This window comes from Salmo salar, chromosome ssa10 (genome assembly GCF_905237065.1).
Source record: "Salmo salar chromosome ssa10, Ssal_v3.1, whole genome shotgun sequence".
In the NCBI taxonomy this organism is placed as follows: domain Eukaryota; kingdom Metazoa; phylum Chordata; class Actinopteri; order Salmoniformes; family Salmonidae; genus Salmo; species Salmo salar.
In genome coordinates this window covers 42,800,846-42,826,427 of record NC_059451.1, presented here as the reverse complement: position 1 = coordinate 42,826,427, position 25,582 = coordinate 42,800,846, and the positions used below count along the sequence as shown (strand labels likewise).

The 25,582-nt window shown below is 42.6% G+C and overlaps 1 protein-coding gene across 1 annotated transcript in view; it reads left to right on the top strand.

Moving 5' to 3' along the window:
- The window catches only part of ddah1 (dimethylarginine dimethylaminohydrolase 1), a 139,729-nt gene extending 121,815 nt beyond the window's left edge, over positions 1-17,914 (top strand). Inside the window, exons 4-6 of the mRNA XM_014123372.2 lie at positions 408-527; positions 9,364-9,507; positions 14,077-17,914. Of these exons, the coding sequence (XP_013978847.1) occupies positions 408-527; positions 9,364-9,507; positions 14,077-14,193 (381 nt within the window). The 3' untranslated portion in view covers positions 14,194-17,914. The remainder of the gene's footprint in view (positions 1-407; positions 528-9,363; positions 9,508-14,076) is intronic.
- Positions 17,915-25,582: the final 7,668 nt, after the last annotated feature.

Below are 25,582 nucleotides of genomic sequence, written 5' to 3'. Positions count from 1 at the left end.
ATGTGTTACTTTCAGATTTTATGACATTTTTTTACTTTAGTTTATTTAGTAAACATTTTCTTAACTCTATTTCTTGAACTGCATTGTTGGTTAAGGGCTTGTAAGTAAGCATTTCACGGTAAGGTCTACATCTGTTGTATTCGGCGTATGTGACAAATACAATTTTATTTGATTAGTAAGAACGGTCCTAAAACCACTGCTGTAATTACAGACTGAGGGGAGGGGCCTGTGTCCTGGGGCTCTGGTGACCTCACCTCTCAGACCCTCAACTAATCAGTGGCCTAGGGCTTTGGTGAACTCATCTATCAAACTCTCAACCAATGCCGGTTAGGTTACCTTTCCCACTGGGGCCTGTTTAGTCCAATTATTAGTGTGTGTAATGCAGTAGGGTTGTTGTGTGTTTGCAGGACTACGCTGTGTCCACCGTCCCTGTCACTGATGGTCTACACCTGAAGAGCTTCTGCAGCATGGGAGGACCAGGCCTCATCGTGATTGGCTCCAGCGAACCAGCCCAGAAAGCCCTGAAGGTATGGGTCACCAATGAGCGTATGGGTCATGCAAGATAGGACTATGTTCTTACTTTCCTTTGCACCATCTCTTGTTAATTACATTTAGTTTAATAGTGTTTGCAGAAAACATCATTGAAATATACTCTCCCATCCCATGCTCATGTATTTTTAAGCACGTCCAATAGAAAATGTCCATCACAATATTCTTTCCATTCTTATACAAGCACAAAATGGTGAATACATTACAGTGCTTACTATCTTTCTCCTTTCAGGAGCTTTGCAATTTATCCACCATCATGGCTCGACATTTACCCAATCATTTTGTGCTTGTGTTACAATTTGCATTTCAATAAAATATAAATGGAACACATACAAATCTCTTAATGCACAGTTAAGTTTACAATACCTAAACTTTTGATAGAAATTCTTCAAGTTCTTGGTGGTAAAATTAGGTCTCTGTATTGAGGAGGGTTTTTTCAGGTGAGATCTCACACTTGATGTGCTGAATAACGGCTATCATCTTGCCCTTGGCCATCATATTGAGATCATTTCGGAGTTCATATTACCCGACCTCATCTCACCTCTAAGTCATATAAAATCAACCAAATTTTATTTGTCACATGCGCCGAATACGAACAAGTGAGGTAAGCACACTGCATTGAGAAGATGGCTTCTTCAGTGTAAAGCAACAGTTTAGTTGACAGGGAAGTCAGGACATCGCACATGTTGACTCGGCACCATCACCACCACCTCACACACACCTCCAGATCACCCTCCCCCTCCCTCTCTCTGTGGTTTGATGGCTGCCTCTGATTGAAACTTCTACAAGCCCGCAGAAACCACATGATGTCAATGTGATCTCCCTCTGATAAATGTATGTTCGTAGGTAATCTACTGTGTAATCCCTGTTATCCAAAATTTTACCTCAATCTACATTTTTCTTGTGGGGAAATATCCCCCATTTATCCAGTTTTCCTTGTTCTACTATCCTTGTGAGGCTATCTGTTAGTTAAAACAAAAACAAAACACAAGCACACACTCCCTATCGGGAATACAGATCTTCTTCGTAAAAGACGGGCAACAAACACAAACACACTGACAGTGACATGTTGGTACTTCCTGCCATTCACGGAGGCTGTTGAAATAAATCTCTACCTGTTCTTTTCTGATGGACAGACACACGGAATTCCCCATCACCATGGCAGAAGACTGGCATGCACACACCACATCTAACTACAGACAGTAGTGGCGGCTGGCATGCAACTCAGTGTCAACACACAGTACAGACACGCAACAGAATGTGGCACGTTTTGAAACCTCACAGACAAGACAACAAACGCACCCGAGACACACGCACCCGAGAGTTGACAGCCAGGTGTTCTCAGTCATAGGGTTCCTCCTCATCTGCCTACTCAGGGAGACGTCGCCCCCTACTGGCCCAGGGGCTGCAGAGGATTGTAACACTGTCAGCAAACCATCTACACACGTCAACCACAGACAGACAGACTGACAGACAGTCAGACAGATACACACAGACAGACAGACTCCGACAGACAGACTGAAAGAGAAAAGACACACACACAGACAGACAGACGCATCTCTTTATGTGGATCCCCATTAGCTGCTACAATTGCATCAGCTCCTCTTCCTGTAGTCCACAAGTATTCTTATCAGTGAGATGTGTAAAGACTGCATAGGTTTAGTCCCCTATTTGTCCCCCTATGTTATCCTTATTTAGCACACTAAGGCAAACATATCCACATACTAGTTAAATACGCTGCTGATGAATTATTAGGTCATGGTGACAGCTAACTAATACAACACACTTTTATTTAGCCCCATTAAGATTCCATACTATTATCAAGCCCTGTTAATTAACTACTGAAGAGAAAGAGAGAGAGAAGGGTCATTAGCATGAGTTAATGGCAGTGTCTCACAGTGTTGTAATTACACATTACATCACCCCCTCTCCAACATGCAATTAGCTGTGGTTATAAAATACTTTAATGAATGTCTGAGATCAGATTTCCAATTAGGTAATGTTCTGCTCAGGGTGAAAGTGACTGGTGAATGTAGGTGTAATGAACGTAAAGGAGTGGTTGTGAATGCTATTGTAACAAATGCAAATGGGTTGCTATTGTTGTGAACGTAGCTCTAATGAACTTAACGGGGTTGTTGTTGTGAATGTAGCTCTAATCTAATTATATTACATGCCTGCTGGCTGGATTCCCTTGGGGTGAGCTTTTGTGAACGCACCCCTAATCTTGATATTGAAGTAGTGGTGATGAGATGAGCAGGGATAAGGTTAGTATGTTGTGTTGTCAACAGACCAAACTGGGAATTTGTTATTAGAGCAGGCTGTGACTCTACTGTCATGTCACCATGTCAAGCCTGATACTGAGTCATGGTTTGGATACAGTATGGATGATGGCACCCGAATGTGGCAGCCAGTGTGTGTGTTTGCGTACAAGTGTCTGTGTGTGCGTGCGTCCTTGCGTGCGTGCATGTGCGTGTGTGCCTTGCATAGTCTGCAGTCATACAATGTTTAGCCCTCCCAAGCTGAGGACTGAGGACGTGGACCGGATGAATTCCATCAACTGAACGCACTCATAACAATCGTGGCTCTCCACTGCTATCACTGCCAAGCCTCAGCCGTGAGGTCATCTCCCACAAATACTCCCTTCTCTTACTGAAAAGATCTTTCTACCTCACCACATTTTGCCTTTCCAGCAGGCCAGGGCTCCTGGTATTTCACGCTTCCAGGACTCCCTGACTGACTGGCCTACCACTGACCCCCCTAGGCCCGGACCCAGCCCTATACCCCAGACCTAGACCTCAGGCCCAATGCCCCAGCCCCATACCCCAGCCCTCAGGCCCAATATTCCAGCCCCAGACCTCAGGCCCAATACTCCAGCCCCAGGCCCAATATACCCAGCCTCTGGTCCAGCCTCTGGTCCAGCCTCTGGCCTAATCAGATCATGAGGAGCAGCAGACCCCCTGAACACACCACCACCACCACGTGTGCCCCCGCATTCAGCTTCCTGATTAGACGCCGGCCTAAGCGGACAGGAATAAACACGGAACATTAGCCAATAACAGTCTGTTCTCTGGGAAGAAATGTGTGTCAAGGACCAATCAAAAATAATGACATCGAAATTATTAGAGTGTAATAACCAGTCCCCTGATCCCTAGACTGTTAGGATTTGGAAGACTTTTGGATAGGAACTGTTTTGTTTGTATGTTTTTGAAAACAACCATTGTCTACACGAGTCGGGGAACATTATTGTGTGTGAACTGTGAACATTCCACATATTCTAAATGTGTTGCTGAAAATATACTGTGTACTAATGACTAGAAGAAAGACATGCACTAATTCAATAAATAGTGTCAGTAGTTTTTGTTATGCCCCATTGTCTTACATCAGATAGCACAACTTTCATCTGCAGGGGGTTTGTAAGCTTGACAGTAGCGACAATATCTCTGTGGGCCGAGTTAAGCAAAGGGTGAATTGTGCCCAGGAGGACTGGGATAAGCAGTACTGGTTTAACATCATTCAGCTGGTCTAACATCATTCAGGCATTGTTCATCATCACTTCCGTCCTCGTTGTCCTGTTAGTCTTGCATTTCCTACAGACTGCTTTTCTTGTATGTCTCCTAGGCTGGTCAGCCATTGTCATATCTGCTGGCTGGATTGTTCCAAGATGGCGTAGCAGTCAGACGTCTTTTGTACTCTTCTTGTAATGTTCTGTGTATATATCTTTTATATATTTTTCTTCGCATATCTTTTTTATATTTTTTCTAAAACTCAACTTCAAAACACTCTCCTGCAACCCGCTTCACCCAATGTTGTGTGGATCTGTTTTTTTCTAAAGTATTATTCATCTCGAATCCGAAATCCCCCAACAGAAGCTAGCCAGCTCACTAGCTACTAGCGTAGTCAGCTAACCTTTAGCTCGGAAAGCTCTCGCCAGTTTGTACAACGCGACTCAAACCAGAGCATACCGGACTTATTTTCTCTCCATATCCTCGGATTCCTACCGCAAGCTCTGGACATTTTCACCTGGATCATCGCAGCTAGCTAGCTGCTATTCGAGTACTGGCTAACGTCGGTCCCAGAGCAAGCACCAGTTAGCCTGGAGCTAGCCCATGCTAGGCTCTTTCTTCCGGCTAGCTAAAGAGGTCCATCAGCCACTCCTGGGCTACAATACCCGGACCCCTTCTACTGCCGGTACGGGGCACGGAACCCCGCCGATCCTTCACGACTGGACTACGACGTAATCTGCTCGAGGGGGTACTTAACTGGCCTCTACATCGCGCCGTCCCCTGAATGCCCATCCACTAGCCGTGGCCCGCTAGCTGCTAGCTGGCTAGAGCATATTGGACTGTTAGTGTATAGATCCATCGGCCAATTTCTTGGGCCACTACACCTATTTTGCTAATTGGACTTGGACCCCTCTGCTACTCGGAACCCTACTAATCCATCACGGCTGGTCTATCAACGTCACCGCACACGGAGGCCAAAACAAGCTTTCCTCCGTCGAGATGTCCCTATAAGACCCTTCTGCTAGCTTGCTAGCCCCGGTCTGCTAGCTTGCTAGCCCTGGTCTGCTAGCTTGCTAGCTCCGGTCTGCTAGCTGTCTGAATCGCTGTGTCTCCAGCCAGCCCAACCAGCCCAACCAGCCAGCCCAACTGGACCCCTATTGATCACCCGGCTATGCATGCCTCTCCCTAATATCAATATGCCTTGTCTATTACTGTCCTGGTTAGTGATTATTGTCTTATTTCACTGTAGAGCCTCTAGCCCTACTCAATATGCCTTAACCTACCATTTACTTCCACCTCCCACATATGCGGTGACATCACCTGGTTTAAATGTCTCTGGAGACAATATCTCTCTCATCATTACTCAATGCCTAGGTTTACCTCCAATGTGCTCACTTCCTACCATACCTTTGTCTGTACATTATGCCTTGAATCTATTTTCTCACGCCCAGAAACCTGCTCATTTTACTCTCTGCTCTGAACGCACTAAACGACCAGTCCTGATAGCCTTTAGCCGTACCCTCATCCTACTCCTCCTCTGTTCCTCTGGTGATGTAGAGGTTAATCCAGGCCCTGCAGTGCCTAGCTCCACTCCTACTCCCCAGGTGCTCTCATTTGTTGACTTCTGTAACCGTAAAAGCCTTGGTTTCATGCATGTTAACATCAGAAGCCTCCTCCCTAAGTTTGTTTTATTCACTGCTTTAGCACACTCTGCCAACCCGGATATCCTAGCCATGTCTGAATCCTGGCTTAGGAAGTCCACCAAGATGTTCGTGCATTCAGGTCACTATCCGAAGGGTAACGCGCGAGCGCATTGCGTGACAAAAAATTTCAAAATATTCCATTACCGTACTTAGAAGCATGTCAAACGCTGTTTAAAATCAATTTTTATGCTATTTTTCTCGTAAAATAGCGATAATATTCCAACAGGACAACGTTGTATTCATTCAAAGACTGAAAGAAAAAAATGGAGAAGTCTCGTGAAGGCGCATCTCAGTCTCACTGTCCCCAGGCAGGCCACTTACAAACTCTGCTGCTGTACTTTGCCCAGAGACAGGAGACACGTCATTCCACTTTCTGAACGCTTTAGAGAGCCAATGGAAGCCTTAGAAAGTGTCACGTAACAGCACAGATGCTGTAACGTCGATAGAGATGCAACAGAAGGACAACAAATTGTCAGACAGGGCACTTCCTGCATGGAATCTTCTCAGGTTTTGGCCTGCCATATGAGTTCTGTCATACTCACAGACACCATTCAAACAGTTTTAGAAACTTTAGAGTGTTTTCTATCCAAATCTACTAATTATATGCATATTCTCGTTTCTGGGCAAGAGTAGTAACCAGTTTAAATCGGGTACGTTTTTTATCCGGCCATGAAAATACTGCCCCCTAGCCCCAACAGGTTAACTAACCTCCAGATGAGCTTCAATGCCATACAACTCTCCTTCAGTGGCCTCCAACTGCTCTTAAATGCAAGTAAAACTAAATGCATGCTCTTCAACTGATCGCTGCCCGCACCTGCCTGCCCGTCCAGCATCACTACTCTTGACGGTTCTGACTTAGAATATGTGGACAACTACAAATACCTAGGTGTCTGGTTTGACTGTAAACTCTCCTTCCAGACTCACATCAAACATCTCCAATCCAAAATTAAATCTAGAATCGGCTTCCTATTTCGCAACAAAGCATCATTCACTCATGCTGCCAAACATACCCTGGTAAAACTGACCATCCTACCGATCCTCAACTTCGGCGATGTCATTTACAAAATAGCCTCCAACACTCTACTCAACAAATTGGAAGCAGTCTATCACAGTGCCATCCGTTTTGTCACCAAAACCCCATATACTACCCACCACTGCAACCTGTACGCTCTCGTTGGCTGGCCCTCGCTTCATACTCGTCGCCAAACCCACTGGCTCCAGGTCATCTACAAGTCTCTGCTAGTTAAAGCCCCACCTTATCTCAGCTCACTGGTCACCATAGCAGCACCCACCTGTAGCATGCGCTCCAGCAGGGATATCTCACTGGTCACCGCCAAAGCCAATTCTTCCTTTGGCCACCTCTCCTTCCAGTTCTCTGCTGCCAATGACTGGAACGAACTGCAAAAATCACTAAAGCTGGAGACTCTTACCTCCATCACTAGCTTTAATCACTAGCTGTCAGCGCAGCTCACAGATCACTGCACCTGTACATAGCTCATCTGTAAATAGCCCATCCAATCTACCTCATCCACATACCGTATTTATTTATCTTGCTCCTTTGCACCCCAGTATCTCTACTTGCACATTCGTCTTCTGCACATTCTACCATTCCAGTGTTTAATTGCTATATTGTAATTACTTCGCCACCATGGCCTATTTATTGCCTTACCTCTCTTATCCTACCTAATTTGCACATGCTGTATATACATTTTTTTTACTGTATTATTGATTGTATGTTTGTTTATTCCATGTGTAACTCTGTGTTGTTGTATGTGTCGAACTGCTTTGCTTTATCTTGGCCAGGTCGCAGTTGTAAATGAGAACTTGTTCTCAACTGGCTTACCTGGTTAAATAAAGGTGAAATAAATATAAATAACAAATATCGGCACCGAATGTTCCCTCTCTCTTTTATTGGTGTCCAATATGGATTTGAGAGAAGAGAAAATGACTATTTTAAAACTGACTTAGTGAAGGCTGATCAGTATGGTGTGATAGTCTCTCACTCCAGGCAGACAGCTAATCCTCCTGTGTGTAAAGGAGAGCGTTCGCAGTCACGCACATAGACATGTTTTCATTTAGGACCACTGCGATGACGCAACACACCAGACATGACCGAGGTGTTAATGGTTACTCTGTCCCCCAGTCGGGCCCAGCCGGGCAGAGCCGGCCACGCTCTAGACTGGCCGATCTGGGAGATACACACACTCACTCTCTGTCTCTAACACACACACATATACTCACACACACACACATGCAGCAGTCAAACCAAGGGTAGAGTGGAATGTGTGAACAGGTCGAGCCACAAAGCCCATTGTTCACATTATATACCACAGAGACACATGGAGCACTGTGAGGGGTTGATAGATGTATCATGGATTAACACCGCAAACACTCATCTAACTCTCCTCACTCACATACACAGAGACACACACACACAGACACACAATTCTAACCCTAACTCTCCTCACTCACACACACAGAGACACACACACACACAGACACACAATTCTAACCCTAACTCTCCTCACTCACACACACAGAGACACACACACAGAGACACACACACACAGACACACAATTCTAACCCTAACTCTCCTCACTCACACACACAGAGACACACACACACAGAGACACACACACACAGACACACAATTCTAACCCTAACTCTCCTCACTCACACACACAGAGACACACACACAGAGACACACAATTCTAACCCTAACTCTCCTCACTCACACACACAGAGACACACACACACAGAGACACACACACACAGACACACAATTCTAACCCTAACTCTCCTCACTCACACACACAGAGACACACACACACAGACACACAATTCTAATCCTAACTCTCCTCAAACACACACACACGCCAGCTCAACCTTTCTCTCTCTGCATGATATAAAAAAGGAGAGCAGACCAGAAGGGATGAGAGGAGGGAGCAGAGGAGGGAGAAGATATGGCAGGATGGACAAAAGAGTTGAGTGGAAAGGAGAGTATGACAGGAGGAGGATCTGACCCTGGTTAAATCAACTTTTCTTATCCTGGGGGAGATCTCATGCTCCACTTGTGAAAATACCTTTTTAATGTTGTTTGGTTTACTTTCATTCTCCTTCCTCCTACTTCTCTAAGGCATCCACAAATGTTCAGGTCGTAAACATTTTGGAGACACACACACACACACCTGCTCTGCATGCAGGTCATAACATCCTCATTGCTCCTTCTCCCCCCAGCCCCGACTCGGCAGAATACATCAATTACATGACATCTGCTGTGAAAGAATGTCAGTGTTCTCCATTAAGGCTCAGTCGCCCAGATAGATGTTTGGAGGTTAGAACTTGAGTGGGCAGGAACAGCAGGGTCTGCTTCTATTTTGCCCGGCACCAATATGCTCCCTACCCCTCCTCCTTGGACCTAACCCTTTGTTTGCCTGGAAAGGTATAGCAGTGTAATGGTGGAGCTCCCACCATATTCCTTACACCTTACAGATCTACAAACACCAGAGGGTTTTGGCCAACGGCCAAGGAGTATAGGAGGGAATTTGGACCGTGGTACTGTGTCCCTCATAGCTTACCATCCATCTGTCTTCCTTTGTGTCTATAGATCATGCAGCAGATGAGTGACCATCGTTATGACAAGCTGACTGTGCCTGATGACATTGCAGCCAACACCATCTACATGAACCTCCCTGGCAAAGGCCATGTGCTGTTACACTGCACCCCAGAGGAGTTCCCAGAGAGTGCCAAGGTGAGCAAACACACACACACAAACACACACACACATACGTACAGTATACACACATATTCACATGCACACACATACACTAACACACACACACTGTGACTCTTGGATATCAGCTCGTATGGGAGCAGTGAATGTTATTGTCTCTGTAGCGGTAAGGCATGGTTGAGGATGAGCCATGTCATTTACATTCCTCAGTGTCACTACACAGTAACTCACTCTGGGCTCCTGGTTACCACATCACCAACACCCTGCAATCTGCACAGACAGCCCCAACACCTCAAATGTACTCTGTGGTTAAAACCCAAACTTGAACATTTATTTTTAGTACAAACCGTTTATTGAAATATGTCTCTTTGGATTTGGAACCGTTGTTCAATTTCCAAAGGCTTACTATTATATTTTCCTTGAGGATTGGCTGAAGGGAAATTCAAGCCAAACATTATAAAATCAGAGTGACTGCCTCTCTTTCCTGTATCAGACCACTGTGGGGACGTGTGTATTTATATGTGTCCTGGATGGAAACTTGGGACACTTTCTGCCTCTGAGCACCAGCTGTGTGATGAAGAATCATTCATGTAGAGGTGTTGGAATCCCAATCATCAGTGGTGTGAGACCATAGGGATACATCTCTGTGTGTCAGACACAGTTCCATGTAAACACACACACACACACATACACACACACACACACACACAAATACACACACTCACTCTCTCTCTTTTTCTCTCTATATTTCAAAAGCAGCATGATTGAACATCACACCTACAGGTGAAGTGGGAAGTTTACATACACTTAGGTTGGAGTCATTAAAACTCTTTTCAACCACTCCACAAATGTCTTGCTGACAAACTATAGTTTTGGCAAGTCGGTTAGGACATCTACTTTGTGCATGACACAAGCAATTTTTCCAACAATTCTTTACAGACAGATTATTTCACTTATAATTCATTGCATCACAATTCCGGTGGGTCAGAAGTTTACATACACTAAGTTGACTGTGCCTTTAAACAGCTTGGAAAGTTACAGAAAATGATGTCATGGCTTTAGAAGCTTCTGATAGGCTAATTGACATCATTTGAGTCAATTGGAGGTGTACCTGTGGATGTATTTTAAGGTCTACCTTCAAACTCAGTGCCTCTTTGCTTGACGTCATGGGAAAAATTAAAAGAAATCATCCAAGACCTCAGGAAAAAAAGAATTGTAGACCTCCACAAGTCTGGTTCATCAATGGGAGCAATTTACATACGCCTGGAGGTACCACGTTCATCTGTACAAACAATAGTACGCAAGTATAAACACCATAGGACCACGCAGCCGTCATACCGCTCAGGAAGGAGACGCGTTCTGTCTCCTAGAGATGAACGTACTTTGGTGCAAAAAGTGCAAATCAATCCCAGAACAGCAAAGGACCTTGTGAAGATGCTGGTACAGGTACAAAATAATCTATATCCACAGTAAAACAAATCCTATATCGACATAACCTGAAAGGCCGCTCAGCAAGGAAGAAACCACTGCTCCAAAATCGCCATTAACAAAGCAAAACTACGGTTTGCAACTGACAAAAATCTGACTTTTTGGAGAAATGTCCTCTGGTCTGATGAAACAAAAATAGAACTGTTTGGCCATAATACCCATTGTAATGTTTGGAGGAAAAATGGGGAGGCTTGCTAGCCGAAGAACATCATCCCAACCGTGAAGCACGGGGGTGGAAGCATATTTTTGTGGGGGTGCTATGCTGCAGGAGGGACTGGTGCACTTCACAAAATAGATGGCATCATGAGGTTGGAAAATTATGTGGAAGGAAAATTATGTGGATATATTGAAGCAACATCTCAAGCCATCAGTCAGGAAGCTTGGTTGCAAGTGGGTCTTCCAAATGGACAATGACCCCAAGCATACTTCCAAAGTTGTGGCAAAATGGCTTAAGGACAACAAAGTCAAGGTATTGGAGTGGCCATCACAAAGCCCTGACCTCAATCCCATAGAAAATCTGTGGGCAGAACTGAAAAAGTGTGTGCGAGCAAGGCCTACAAACCTGACTCAGTTACACCAGCTCTGTCAGGAGGAATGGGCCAAAATTCACCCAATTTATTGTGGAAGGCTACCCGAAACGTTTGACCCAAGTTTAACAATTTAAAGGCAATGCTACCAAATACTAATTGAGTGTATGTAAACTTCTGACCCACTGGGAATGTGATGAAAGAAATAAAAGCTGAAATAAATCGTTATCTCTACTACTATTCTGACATTTCACATTCTTAAAATAAAGTGGTGATCCTAACTGACCTTAGACAGGGATTCTTTACTAGGATAACGTTTCAGGAATTGTGAAAAACTGAGTTTAAATGTATTTGGCTAAGGTGTATGTAAACTTCCGACTTCAACTGTATATAACAATATAGAATTAGAAAACAAATCCAATTTTGATAAACTCCCATATCTATTGGGTGAAATACCAGTGTGCATCACAGCAGAAAGATTTGTGACCTGTTGCCACAAGAAAAGGGAAACCAGTGAAGAACAAACACCATTGTAAATACAACCCATATTTATGTTTATTTATTTTCCCTTTCGTACTTTAACTATTTGCACATCCTTACAACACTGTATATATACATAATATGACATTTTAAATGTCTTTATTATTTTGGAACTTTTGTAAGTGTAATGTTTACTGTACATTTTTTGTTTATTTCACTTTTGTTTATTATCCATTTCACTTGCTTTGGCAATGTAAACATACATTTCCCATGCCAATAAAGCCCTTAAATTGAATTGAAATTGAATTGAGAGAGACAGAGACAGACAGACAGACAGACAGACAGACAGACAGACAGACAGACAGACAGACAGACAGACAGACAGACAGACAGACAGACAGACAGACAGACAGACAGACAGACTGGTTCTTGGTTGTGTGAAGTGTTTCCTCTGAGAGCTGCAACATGGCAGTCCCCTGATCCCCTTTTCAGATAGAGAGGAAGAGGAGAGAGATTTATCAACATACTCACTCTGCCTGCAAAGCCGCTCTGCTTTTCAACTCTATAAACACTAAACATTCTTGTCTCAAAAATTCTGGCTCCAGCTATTTTTAGCATCGTTACATAACAAAGGCAGAAGGTCATGGGAGAGGGTGGGGGGGGTCGACTGGGGGCAGAGAAGGGCGACTTTAGGGTCTGACGTGGTGACTGTCACATAAGCTGAGCAGAGATAAAGAAGTCAACTAGAAAAGTTTCAGTGAAATACAGCCAGCCCTCACAGTGAAGTTCTCCTGGCCTGACATAATACATTTCAACCACAGTTATAAGAACGCAGCTGGAAAGCACAGACTCACTGCCATAAAAACAGAAACACTTGAGAGACAGACAGACAGACAGACAGACAGACAGACAGACAGACAGACAGACAGACAGACAGACAGACAGACAGACAGACAGACAGACAGACAGACAGACAGACAGACAGACAGACAGACAGACAGACGTAGAAAAGGGAACAGATTTAGTGATGTTGTGGAGGAGTTTGGCTATAGTGCTTTTCCCCTCTGACCTCATGACTCCCCTCCCATGGTTGATGGGCTTTATTTCTATCCTACGTATTGATTATAGTAGGGCCAGAGTAAGACCTGTTGCATCATGGCTGGATAATCTGATAGCCAGATTTGGGTGGGTTGCTTGTCGCCCCGATGGTAGTGCAAGCCCAGGCTTTTAGTATGGCAGAGAGGGGGGAGATATTTTGAAACTTTCATTTGTAATGTTAACTGTTAATGTCTGATTGTTCTTGTGTTTTGCTTTCATTTGCTTTGGCAATGTTAACATGTGTTTTTCATGCCAATAAATCCCCTTAGAATTGAACTGAGAGAGAGAGAGAAGTATTCTGGCTTGGAAGGCTCTTAGGAAAACAGTGGTTTTCTTCTGGAGGGGCTCCACAGGGTGACACATTGCTTTATGAGGGTTTTTGGAGATTACGTAATATTTCTCACTCCGTTTTTGAGAACTCTTCTCTACCTAAATGTTCATTCTTAATGCCTTAGATTTGTATCCCTTGTAAGTGCTCCCAAATCATTGTAAAATTAGCAAAGCCTGTAACCTAAAGTTACTTAAGGTGAAGACTCCTACCTTCTCTAGTGGGTAGTGTTGTTCAAACTATTGTCTGTAGTGTTGTTCAAACTATTGTCTGTAGTGTTGCTCAAACTATTGTCTGTAGTGTTGTTCAAACTATTGCCTGTAGTGTTGTTCAAACTATTGTCTGAGGGGGGACCATCATTTGTACTTGTGCTGGAGAGGCTGAGCTAAGGTGTATATCAATATTATTTCATAATCATTTCCTTTCTTCCTCTCAATCTCAATCCCTCTCCCCATCCCTCTCTCCCCATCCCTCTCTCTCTCTCCCCATCCCGCTCTCTCTCTCCCCATCCCTCTCTCTCTCCCATCCCTCTCTCTCTCACCCCATCCCTCTCTCTCTCCCCCTTCCCTCTTACCCCATTCCTCTCTCTCACCCCATCCCTCTCTCACCCCATCCCTCTCTCTCACCCCATCCTTCTCTCTCTCTACCCAACTCTCTCTCCCCCAGGTGTTTGAGAAGCTGAAGGACCACATGTTGATCCCAGTGTCCAACATGGAGAAGGTGAAGGTGGACGGAGCCCTCACCTGCTGCTCTGTTCTCATCAACATTAAAGCCAAAATCTGATCTGAGCATGCTCCGTTAGGGGTCTCTCAGGCAGACCTGAGTTCAAATACTACTTGAAATCTTTCACATACTTTGATGTGCCAGGTCTGCCATTTTTGGACTATACTATTGGGCCATTATTACGCCAGGCAAACTCAATCAAGCACAGACAAAGTATTTGACATGATTTTGAATAGTATTTTAATCCAGGTCTGCTCTCAGGGCAGGGTCGGCCCACTGCTGCCACCTTGCCCGGTTGAGAACCCCAACTACCTAGCCTGGGTGCAAGTCTGTTTCTGGCCAGTCTGTTTCTGCTGTCTTGCCCCCGAAAACAAATTGGCATCAAGATTACCAACCCCCCTCCACCTTCTGAAAGTGCTCATGTGTCAATCAATCCCTCTGCTTACTGGTCAATGTTTACAACCCTTTAAAAACAACCACTTCTAATATAACACAGGAGAGGTAAAAAGGACAGTCTATTTCATAGAATGGTTTGAAGGTGGAGCTATATAATGTTACGGTATAGTTAGTACAGTATATGCATAGTGCAGTAGCCGGTTTATAAAGAATATAAAACGCAAATATATTTACAATCAACTGCTGATTACTCTATACATATTTGTAATTATTTATTTTTAGATTCAATTCATCATGATTCATGCCACATAACGGTATACGTTTTTATTGAGGGGGAGAAAGGAATTAAATCAAATCTACCTAGTTATGGGCAATTCCATGGTAACGGAATTACGCTGAGACTCTGATTTTTCACTTTTAAAATGTATATCAAACTAAAAACTGACTGAAAAGTGTAATAAACCACATAACTCTATACACAAGGACTACATTTAACAATTTCCACACAAAACCTTACAAAAACACATTTACAGGTAAAACTGTAGATACAGATCGGTATCAAACCAGGATGTGTAACAGCCGCCCGCAACCGGGAGAGCCATGAGGCGGTGCACAATTGGCCCAGCGTCATCCGGGTTAGCTGAAGGGTTTGGCCGACTGGGTTGTCCTTGTTCCATCGTGCTCTAGCGACTCCTGTGGCAGGCCGGGCGCATGCATGCTGACATGGTCGCCAGGTGTACGGTGTTTCCTCCGATACATTGGTGCGGTTGGCTTCCGGGTTAAGTGAGCATTGGGTTAAGGAGCAGTGCGGCTTGGCGGGGTCGTGTTTCGGAAGGACGCACGCTATCGACCTTCGCCTTACCCTTTTTCTCCCCAATTTCGTGATATTCTAAAATGTATCAAATAAAATCTGTGCAGGTACAAAGTTTAGTAACTGTAATTCTGTCCCCAAACTTTGCATACGGATAGTTTTTCAAGGTAAATGTTTACTTTTTTACTGTGTAAATTGTTCAAAGTAGTCATTGTGCATAGAGTTGCATGGTTTGTTAAACTTTGAAATCAATGGTTTTTGTTTGGCATACATTTTATAAGTGACAAATCGGAGTCTCAGTGTAATCCCGTAACTGTGAAATTGCCCTTATCTTAATCATATATAAATGGTGAGCTTGTTCTCTCTGTCTGCCATGGAGACCTGAGTTCTCTTACTTTACATCATTGTTGATTAAAAATGTATTATTATTGATTATTGGACATGAATGTTGATTGATCCCTAGCAGTGGGGGTGGTGCTAGTTATACCACCTGTCTGATCACAGGGTTATTTCCTCTTATTATTAAACTGTGATTCTGAAGTCTAAACCCAGGGTAGGAAATTAACTACAAAATTCCCCTGAAAATAAAATGTCAAAGGATACAAAATAAAAGTGAATTTCCTACCCTGTCTTAAACTAAGCTGTGCCCACTTTGTAAAAGACTGAGCACACTGTGTGACGTATGTTTAATTATGACCAATTGGCTTGTCATTACTCATGATATACTCTCATAACTTTTAACATGCCTCAATCTGCTGTGTGCCTCCATCGAAAACCAAGTGGCTTAAATAACTAATGCTGTATACTCTAGTCAAGAAACCATTATAGCAGATTTCAATGGTTTTTGTTGGTTTTTTAAAGCCCATTGTCACTGTGTTGACTACTGATACTGACCCTGGTACTTCCTTCCTGTTATGCTCTTTCTGTATGAGAGCATGCTTGGAAATCAACATGAGACTGTTCCTCTAGCTGCTGAGATGATACACACTTAGTAGGGTCTCGCCACTAACCACCTCTAATCTATCTTGCTGTGTTTACATTGCATAGATAGCCTTTAGTAAGATCTTTGAAGTCTGTTGACATAGAAATACATGTATAAATACTAAAACGGGATCTCCCATTCAAGTCAATGGACCGTGATCGTTGGACTGGTGGACATATGGAGTCTACCTATGAGGGTGCAGTCTGAGGGACTTTTTCACCATTCTAGTAATTATATTTCTATGGTTAAGGAGCTCTTCCCAACAGCCTTATCTCTGTCATCAGATATGAGCGCATACATCTCCAGCAGAGGTTTATGTACATACAGATGGCTACCAGCATCCACAACTAAAGCCTATTGCAGAGTGGGGCAGATGATGTTGAGCAAGAACCTGAAAATGTTTGCTTTCGTTTGGCCCCATTTCTTTCATACTTTTTCTTTCTTAATAATCTGATGCAGATGAAAACTATTTCATCGAGGAAGTGACGTCTTGCAGTAAGGAGCACAGCTAGAGACTCGCAGCTTGACGTCCAGTGCTCTGGCCTGGAGTGACGTATAGCCTACTCTGTGGCCGTTCAGGAATGGGCGAGCAGAATCATTGTGATGAAACATGGAAAGAATTCCTTTTGGAAGAGAGGCTTGTAAGCCAGTAAATACTCACTCTCTCTTAAAATGTTCTCTCTATAATTCTCTCCCCCTCTCTATGTGTATGTGTATATATGTATGTATACATGATCCCTTTCCCTGCTATTGCCTCATACACATTTCTGGGGTAATTTATGACAATGATATCATACAGTCTGGCAAAAGGGCGCTATGACCTGCAGTTAAAAAACATAATTTGTGACACTAGCAGTATATTTTACAGGAGGCCCTTGGCAAGTCCACTGATGATACCATAGTTGCTATGTATCCAGCACAGACCAGAGCTGACGCAGTCAGTGGCTGTTTACATCCCAAATTGCACCCTATTCCCTACATAGTGCAATGCTTTTGACCAGAGCCCTATGGACCCTTGTCAAAAGTAGTGCATTATATAGGGAATAGGGTACAATTTAGTATGTAAAATGTTTATGGAGGCCAAACCGCCTGCTGCATTTGTAGCCTACTGCTGAAAGTTAGAATAATCACATTATCCCACCAATCACACTGGCTTTTGCTTGTGATAATCTGAATTTTAAATCAAGTCCTCAAAATACAAATCTATTCAATCTTCCTTCAATTTGTATAATTTTATTCTTGATCTATCATTTTTTCTATTGGTGGTGACAGCTTTCATTGCTGATAAATTTACTGCTCCCACTGCCAGCAACATCATGTGCTGTTCCACATGAGAAAGTGTTCCACCAGTAGCCTAGATTGAATTCCTCATAAACTACAATAACATTTTAAGATTTACCATTTGAGTTACCCTGTGTATCCCATAGAAGTGCTGTGAATTGTTAATTTTGTCTCAGGTTTCTTGGTTTTAGTGTATTGTAGATGTTTAGTTGTGTGGTAGCCTAGGTCAGCCATTTAACAGTCTTTTTACACAGCATCATGATTTTAGCTTTTCATCCACTTTGTACAATAAACTTCATTCTAACATCAAATTGAACGGTTGACTTATTGTGCATTGTATGGGTTTATACTGCAGACTAACCAGGTTTCCATCCAACCATTTCATGCGGATGAATTACCTGACGCAGGAAAAAAGTCACAACCGTGCTAATGGAAACAAACAGGATATGCCGGTACAATTATATATAAAGACACTTTGCTCGTTCGACATGGTGGGATGTTTTTGTTAATTATGCGAGAAATAGCGGTGGAAGCACCTTTATACGCAAATATTGATATAATAACCATCATATCGAAGTAAACTTGGAGTCACGCGAAGACATTTTGTGTGGTCCTCCCACTACGACTCGGGAAAGCATGCTCTTTATTAGGCTACATAAATTATGAAGCACTTCACAGGGTGGTGAAAGTGCAAGTTGATGAGCTTGATGCACCTTTCCAATAAATATCGCGAGGGTCTTATTATGGTAACATGATGATCGGTGCTTGGCTGCCGCTTGACAAATACAAATAATATCATAATGTACATAGCCTACCCGCACTGTATCTGCTAGCTGTTGGCTAGAGCGCATGTTTGCTATATATCCTAACCACAGTTTTTGTGACAAAACCATCAGGAGAGTTGAGAATGTACGGAATGTATTTTCATAAGGTACATGGGAATTTATCGGCAAAAGTATTTATGTGCACTATGCCATTACACACATACCTTTATCCGCAAAAAGTCAGTTTGATGGAAACACATCTCTTTTTTTTTTTAAATGCGCAGATTGTTTTAAGCAGATTTTAGAATATTCGATTCAAAATCTCGCAAATTGGATGGAAACCAAGCTAGTGATTGGGCTGCCCAATCAGTCAATTGCGTCACACATTCAAAATGAAGTGTTATATCGCCACATTGTGGTCGTGTATGGGATAATAATTAAAAGCCTTTTACGACATGGGTTGCAAAGAGGAACATGAGCACACATTTTATGGAAAAGCTGTTAGGTTTTATTTATATTTAAAAAACACGTTGAGTATGATAAATAAATCATCAAGGACCTGAGCCACGGCCTGTTCACCCCACTACCATCTGGAAGGACGGGGTTCTACTAAGCTAATATATGAAATTGTTTTAAGATGGTCATACCAAGGATCATTAAGCTATCTGATTATGAATTATAGGACCCTTTTTTGTAGGTATAAAAATGTATACTGAACAAAAATATAAACGCAACATGCAACAATTTCATTGCTTTTACTGAGTTACAGTTCATACAAGGAAATCAGTCAATTTAAATATTCATTAGGCCCTAATCTATTAATTTCACATGACTGGGAATACAGATATGCATCTGTTGGTCACAGACACCTTAAAAAAATGTGTCTCGCAATGTATTTTTGTGCATTCAAATTGCCACCAATAAAATGCAATTGTGTTCGTTGTCTGTAGCTTATGCCTGCCCATACCATAACCCCATCGCCACCATGGGGCACTCTGTTCACAACGTTGACATCAGCAAACCGCCCACCCACACAATGCCATACACGTGGTCTGCGGTTGTGTGGCTGGTTGTATGTACTGCCAATTTCTCTCAAATAATGTTGGAGGTGGCTTATGGTAGAGAAATTAACATTAAATTATCTGGCAACAGCGCTGGTGGACATTCCCGCAGTCAACATGCCAATTGCATGCTCCCTCAAAACTTGACACATCTATGGCACTGTGTTTTGTTATGAAACTGCACATTTTAGAGTGGCATTTTATTGTCTCCAGCACAAGGTGCACCTGTGAAGTGATCATGCTGTTTAATCAGCTTCTTGATATACCACACCTGTCAGGTGGATGGATAATGTTGGCAAAGGAGAAATGCTCAATAACAAGGAGGTAAACAAATTTGCGCACAAAATTTGAGAGAAATAAGCTTTTTGTGCATATGGAACATTTCTGGGATATTTTATTTCAGCTCTGGAAAAATGGGACCAACACTTTAATTGTTGTGTTTAGATTTTTGTTCAGTGTATATATAAAAAATATTTGATGAAACACTGAATTTGGCTTTACTGCTATTAGCCCATAGAAATGCATTGAATAACAGATAGTAAAAGAAAAATCTGATGGAATTTGGTTTTGAAGTGTCTGTATCTGAGAGATATAAGAAAGATCAGGAAATTATTTAAAAAATAGTTGGACACATATTTTACCCCTGTTTTAGGCACTAAACTACTTCCATTAATTTTTGAAACTGGTAACGGGATACAGATGAGTGTTGTGGGTGTCCTCAGTTGCAACCTTGGCATCCTAGATCAAAACAACTGACGTACAGTCGTGGCCAAAGGTTTTGAGAATGACAAATATGAATTTCCAAAGTTTGCTGCCTCAGTGTCTTTAGATATTTTTGTCAGATGTTACTATGGAATACTGAAGTATAATTACAAGTATTTCATAAGTGTCAAAGGCTTTTATTGACAATTACATGAAGTTGATGCAAAGAGTGAATATTTGCAGTGTTGACCCTTCTTTTTCAAGACCTCTGCAATCCTCCCTGGCATGCTGTCAATTAACTTCTGGGCCACATTCTGACTGATGGCAGCCCATTCTTGCATAATCAATGCTTGGAGTTTGTCAGAATTTGTGGGGTTTTGTTTGTCCACCCGCCTCTTGAGGATTGACCACAAGTTCTCAATGGGATTAAGGTCTGGGGAGTTTCCTGGCCATGGACCCAAAATATCGATGTTTAGTTCCCCGAGCCACTTAGTGATCACTTTTGCCTTATGGCAAGGTGCTCCATCATGCTGGAAAAGGCATTGTTCGTCACCAAACTGTTCCTGGACGGTTGGGAGAAGTTGCTCTCAGAGGATGTGTTGGTACCATTCTTTATTCATGGCTGTGTTCTTAGGCAAAATTGTGAGTGAGCCCACTCCCTTGGCTGAGAAGCAACTCCACACATGAATGTCCTCATGATGCTTTACTGTTGGCATGACACAGGTCTGATGGTAGCGCTCACCTTGTCTTCTCCGGACAAGCTTTTTTCCGGATGCCCCAAACAATCGGAAAGGGGATTCATCAGAGAAAATGACTTTACCCCAGTCCTCAGCAGTCCAATCCCTGTACCTTTTGCAGAATATCAGTCTGTCCCTGATGTTTTTCCTGGAGAGAATTGGCTTCTTTGCTGCCCTTCTTGACACCAGGCCATCCTCCAAAAGTCTTTTGCCTCACTGTGCATGCAGATGCACTCGCACCTGCCTGCTGCCATTCCTGAGCAAGCTCTGTACTGGTGGTGCTCCGATCCCACAGCTGAATCAACTTTAGGAGACGGTCCTGGCGCTTGCTGGACTTTCTTGGGTGCCCTGAAGCCTTCTTCACAACAATTGAACCGCTCTCCTTGAAGTTCTTGATGATCCGATAAATGGTTGATTTAGGTGCAATCTTACTGGCAGCAATATCCTTGCCTGTGAAGCCCTTTTTGTGCAAAGCAATGATGACGGCACGTGTTTCCTTGCAGGTAACCATGTTTGACAGAGGAAGAACAATGATTCCAAGCACCACCTTTCTTTTGAAGCTTCCAGTCTGTTATTCGAACTCAATCAGCATGACAGAGTGATCTCCAGCCTTGTCCTCGTCAACACTCACACCTGTGTTAACTTCTCTAGGGTAGGGGGCAGTATTTTGATGTCCGGATGAAAGGCGTGCCCGTAGTAAACTGCCTGCTACTCAGGCTCAGAAGGTAGGATATGCATATTATTAGTAGATTTGGATGGAAAACACTCTGAAGTTTCTAAAACTGTTTGAAGAATGTCTGTGAGTATAACAGAACTCATATGGCAGGCAAACATCTGAGACAAATCCAACCAGGAAGTGTGGAAATCTGAGGTTTGTAGTTTTTCAAGTGATTGCCTATACAGTGACTTAGGGTTAATTTTGCACTTCCTAAGGCTTCCACTAGATGTCAACAGTCTTTAGAACGTTGTTTCATGCTTCTGCTGTTACTGGGGAGAGAATAAGAGCTGACTCAACAAGTGGACTGCCTGAGGCCAATGAGTTGTTTACTGTGCAGTCACGCAGGCGTGCCGTTCCTTCTTTTTCCTCTGTAATGAATACGCTATTGTCCGGTTGGAAGATTATCGAAGATTTATGATAAAAAAGACCCTAAGGATTGATTGTAAACATCGTTTGACATGTTTCTACGAATGGTAATGGAACTTTTTGACTTTTCATCTAGGGTTTTGCGCTCGTGCATTGTGTCTTTGGAATAGTGATCTGAACGCGCGAACAAAACGGAGGTATTTGGACATAAATATGGAGTTTATCGAACAAAACAAACATTTCTTGTGGAAGTGGGAGTCATGGGAGTGCATTCCGACAAAGCAAAGGTAAGTGAAGATTTATAATACTATTTCTGAGTTTTGTTGACTCCAGAACTTGGCGGGTAACTGTATAGCTTGCTTTGATGGCTGAGCTCTGTACTCAGAATATTAAATAATGTGCTTTCGCCGTAAAGCTATTTTGAAATCTGACACAGCGGTTGCATTAAGGAGAAGTGTATCTATAATTCTTTCAATAACTGTTGTAAATTTTATCAACGTTTATGATGAGTATTTTTGTAAATTGATGTGCTCATTCACCGGGAGTTTTAGAGGCAAAACATTTTCTGAACATCACGCGCCAATGTAAAATGTGGTTTTTGGATATAAATATGAACTTAATCGAACAAAACATACATGTATTGTGTAACATTGAGTCCTGGGAGTGTCATCTGATGAAGATCGTCAAAGGTTAGTGATTAATTTTAGCTGTATTTCTGGTTTTTGTGACGCCTCTCCTTGCTTGGAAAATGGCTGTGTGGTTTTTCTAGTCTCAGCACTGTCCTAACATAATCTAATGTTATGCTTTTGCCGTAAAGCCTTTTTGAAATCGGACAATGTGGTTGGATTAACGAGAAGTGTATCTTTAAAATGGGATATAATAGTTGTATGTTTGAGAAATTTGAATTATGACATTTTTGTTGTTTTGAACTTGCCGCCCAGGCTATTTCACTGGCTGTTGAATAGTGTGTCCTGCAGGTGGCGTCCCACATACCCCAGAGAGGTTAACGAGAGAATCACTGACATGATGTCAGCTGGTCCTTTTGTGGCAGGGCTGAAATGCAGTGGAAATGTTTTGGGGGGATTCAGTTCATTTGCATGGCAAAGAGGGACGTTGCAATTAATTGCAATTCATCTGATCACTCTTCATAACATTCTGGAGTATATGCAAATTGCCATCATACAAACTGAGGCAGCAGACTTTGTGAAAATTTATATTTGTGTCATTCTCAAAACTTTTGGCCACGACTGTACATGACTGGTCAAAAGTTTTAGTACATCTACTCATTCAAGGGTTTTTATTTTTACTATTTTCTACGTTGTAGAATAATAGTGAAGACATCAAAACGATGAAATAACGCATATGGAATCATGTAGTAACCAAAAACAGTGTTAAATAAATCAAAATATGTTTTATATTTGAGATTCTTCAAATAGCCACCCTTTGCCTTGATGACAGCTTTGCACAGTCTTGGCATTCTCTCAACCAGCTTCAGCTGGAATGCTTTTCCAACAATCTTGTAAAAGTTCCCATATTCGGAGCACTTGTTGACTGCTTTTTCCTTCACTCTGCAGTCCGACTCATCCCAAACCATCTCAATTTGGTTGAGGTCGGGGGATTGTGGAGGCCAGGTCATCTGATACAGCACTACATCACTCTCCTTCTTGGTTAAATATCCATTACACAGCCTGGAGGTGTGTTGGGTCATTGTCCTGTTGAAAAACAAATGATACTGTAGTCCCACTTAGCCCAAATCAGATGGGATGGCGTATCGCTGCAGAATGCTGTGGTAGCCATGCTGGTTAAGTCTGCCTTAAATTCAAAATAAATCACAGTGTCACCAGCAAAGCACTATAACACCTCCACCTCCATCCTTTACGGTGGGAAATACACATGCGGAGATCATCGTCAGTATACCCACACCGCGTCTCACAAAGACATGGCGGTTGGAACCAAAAATCTCAAATTTGGACTCCAGACCAAAGAACAAATTTCCACCGTTCTAATGTCCATTGCTCATGTTTCTTGGCCCAAGCAAGTCTCTTATTTTTATTGGTGTCATTTAGTAGTGGTTTCTTTGCAGCAATTCGATCATGAAGGCACTAGCGGTTCTGGGGGGGGGGCTAGTGCCCCGTGACAGCAATTTTGGACCCCCTTGTGGCCCCCCTAAATGTGGAGTATGAAATAATTTTTACATAACTAATTTTTGCTATCTGGAATGATATGACAACAATAACGTCTAATGTAACTGGCCCCTCTAACAGTACAACTAGCCCCAGCTTGCCCCCCCCTCCCCCCAGTTGAAATGGTCTAGAACCGCCACTGCATGAAGGCCTGATTCACAGTCTCCTCTGAACAGTTGATGTTGAGATGTGTCTGTTACTTGAAATCTGTGAAACATTTATTTGGGCTGCAATTTCTGAGGCTGGTAACTCTAATGAACTTATCCTCTGCTGCAGAGGTAACTCTAGGTCTTCTATTCCTGTGGCGGTCCTCATGAGAGCCAGTTTCATCATAGCGCTTGATGGTTTTTGCAACTGCACTTGAAGAAACTTTAAAAGTTATTGAAATGTTCCGTATTGACTGAGCTTCATGTCTTAAAGTAATGATGGACTGTTGTTTCTCTTTGCTTATTTGAGCTGTTCTTGCTATAATATGGACTTGGTCTTTTACCAAATAGGGCTATCTTCTGTATACCACCCCTACCTTGTCACAACACAGCTGATTGGCTCAAACGTGTTAAGAAGGAATGAAATTTCACAAATGAACTTTTAAGAAGGCACACCTGTTAATTGAAATGCATTCCAGGTGACTATCTCATGAAGCTGGTTGAGAGAATGCAATGCTGTCATCAAGGCAAAGGATGGCTATTTGAAGAATCTCAAATATATTTCGATTTAAAACTTTTTTGGTTACTACGTGATTACATATGTGTTATTTCATAGTTTTGATGTCTTCACTATTATTCTACAATATAGAAAATAATACAAGTAAAGTAAAACCCTTGAACGAATAGGTGTTCTAAAACTTTTGACCGGTAGTGTATGTGTTTGTGAGAGTTACCTTTCCATAGGTGTGTATCCCAAACTGTTCAGATGCTACAGGCAGAAGTTGGCAGACAGGCAGTACCGATTTCAGACGAGTCCCGTGATGCTTGTGGGGGTCGTAAAGCAAAATGGAAAAACCCATTGTGTTTGTAAGTATCATCTTTCCATAGACGGGTCATAGTTTGTAGGCCAAACCGTTTGGACGCTACAGACATTTTCTCATGGTCTGACAAACACGCTGTATCTCTGTCACCTTTCATCACAGATGTGGAAGACAGACATGGATTGAGACTCAGCCCATGCAAAAAAATTAAAAAAAATAAAGATTACTCTAGCTCAAACAGAGCTATTATGCTGACTAGATTTCCGTGGTCACAGACATCGACTCTAGGGGGTTTAAACAGTTACCACTAGCCGGCCTCTGCCCAATACCCTACCCTGAACCTTAGTCACTGTTACTAGCCGGCTACCACCCAGTACTCTACCCTGTACTTTAGAGACTCCTTTGCCCTATGTACATAGAGTAATTGAACATTGGTCACGTTATTAATGTTTACATACTGTTTTATCCACTTTATATGTAC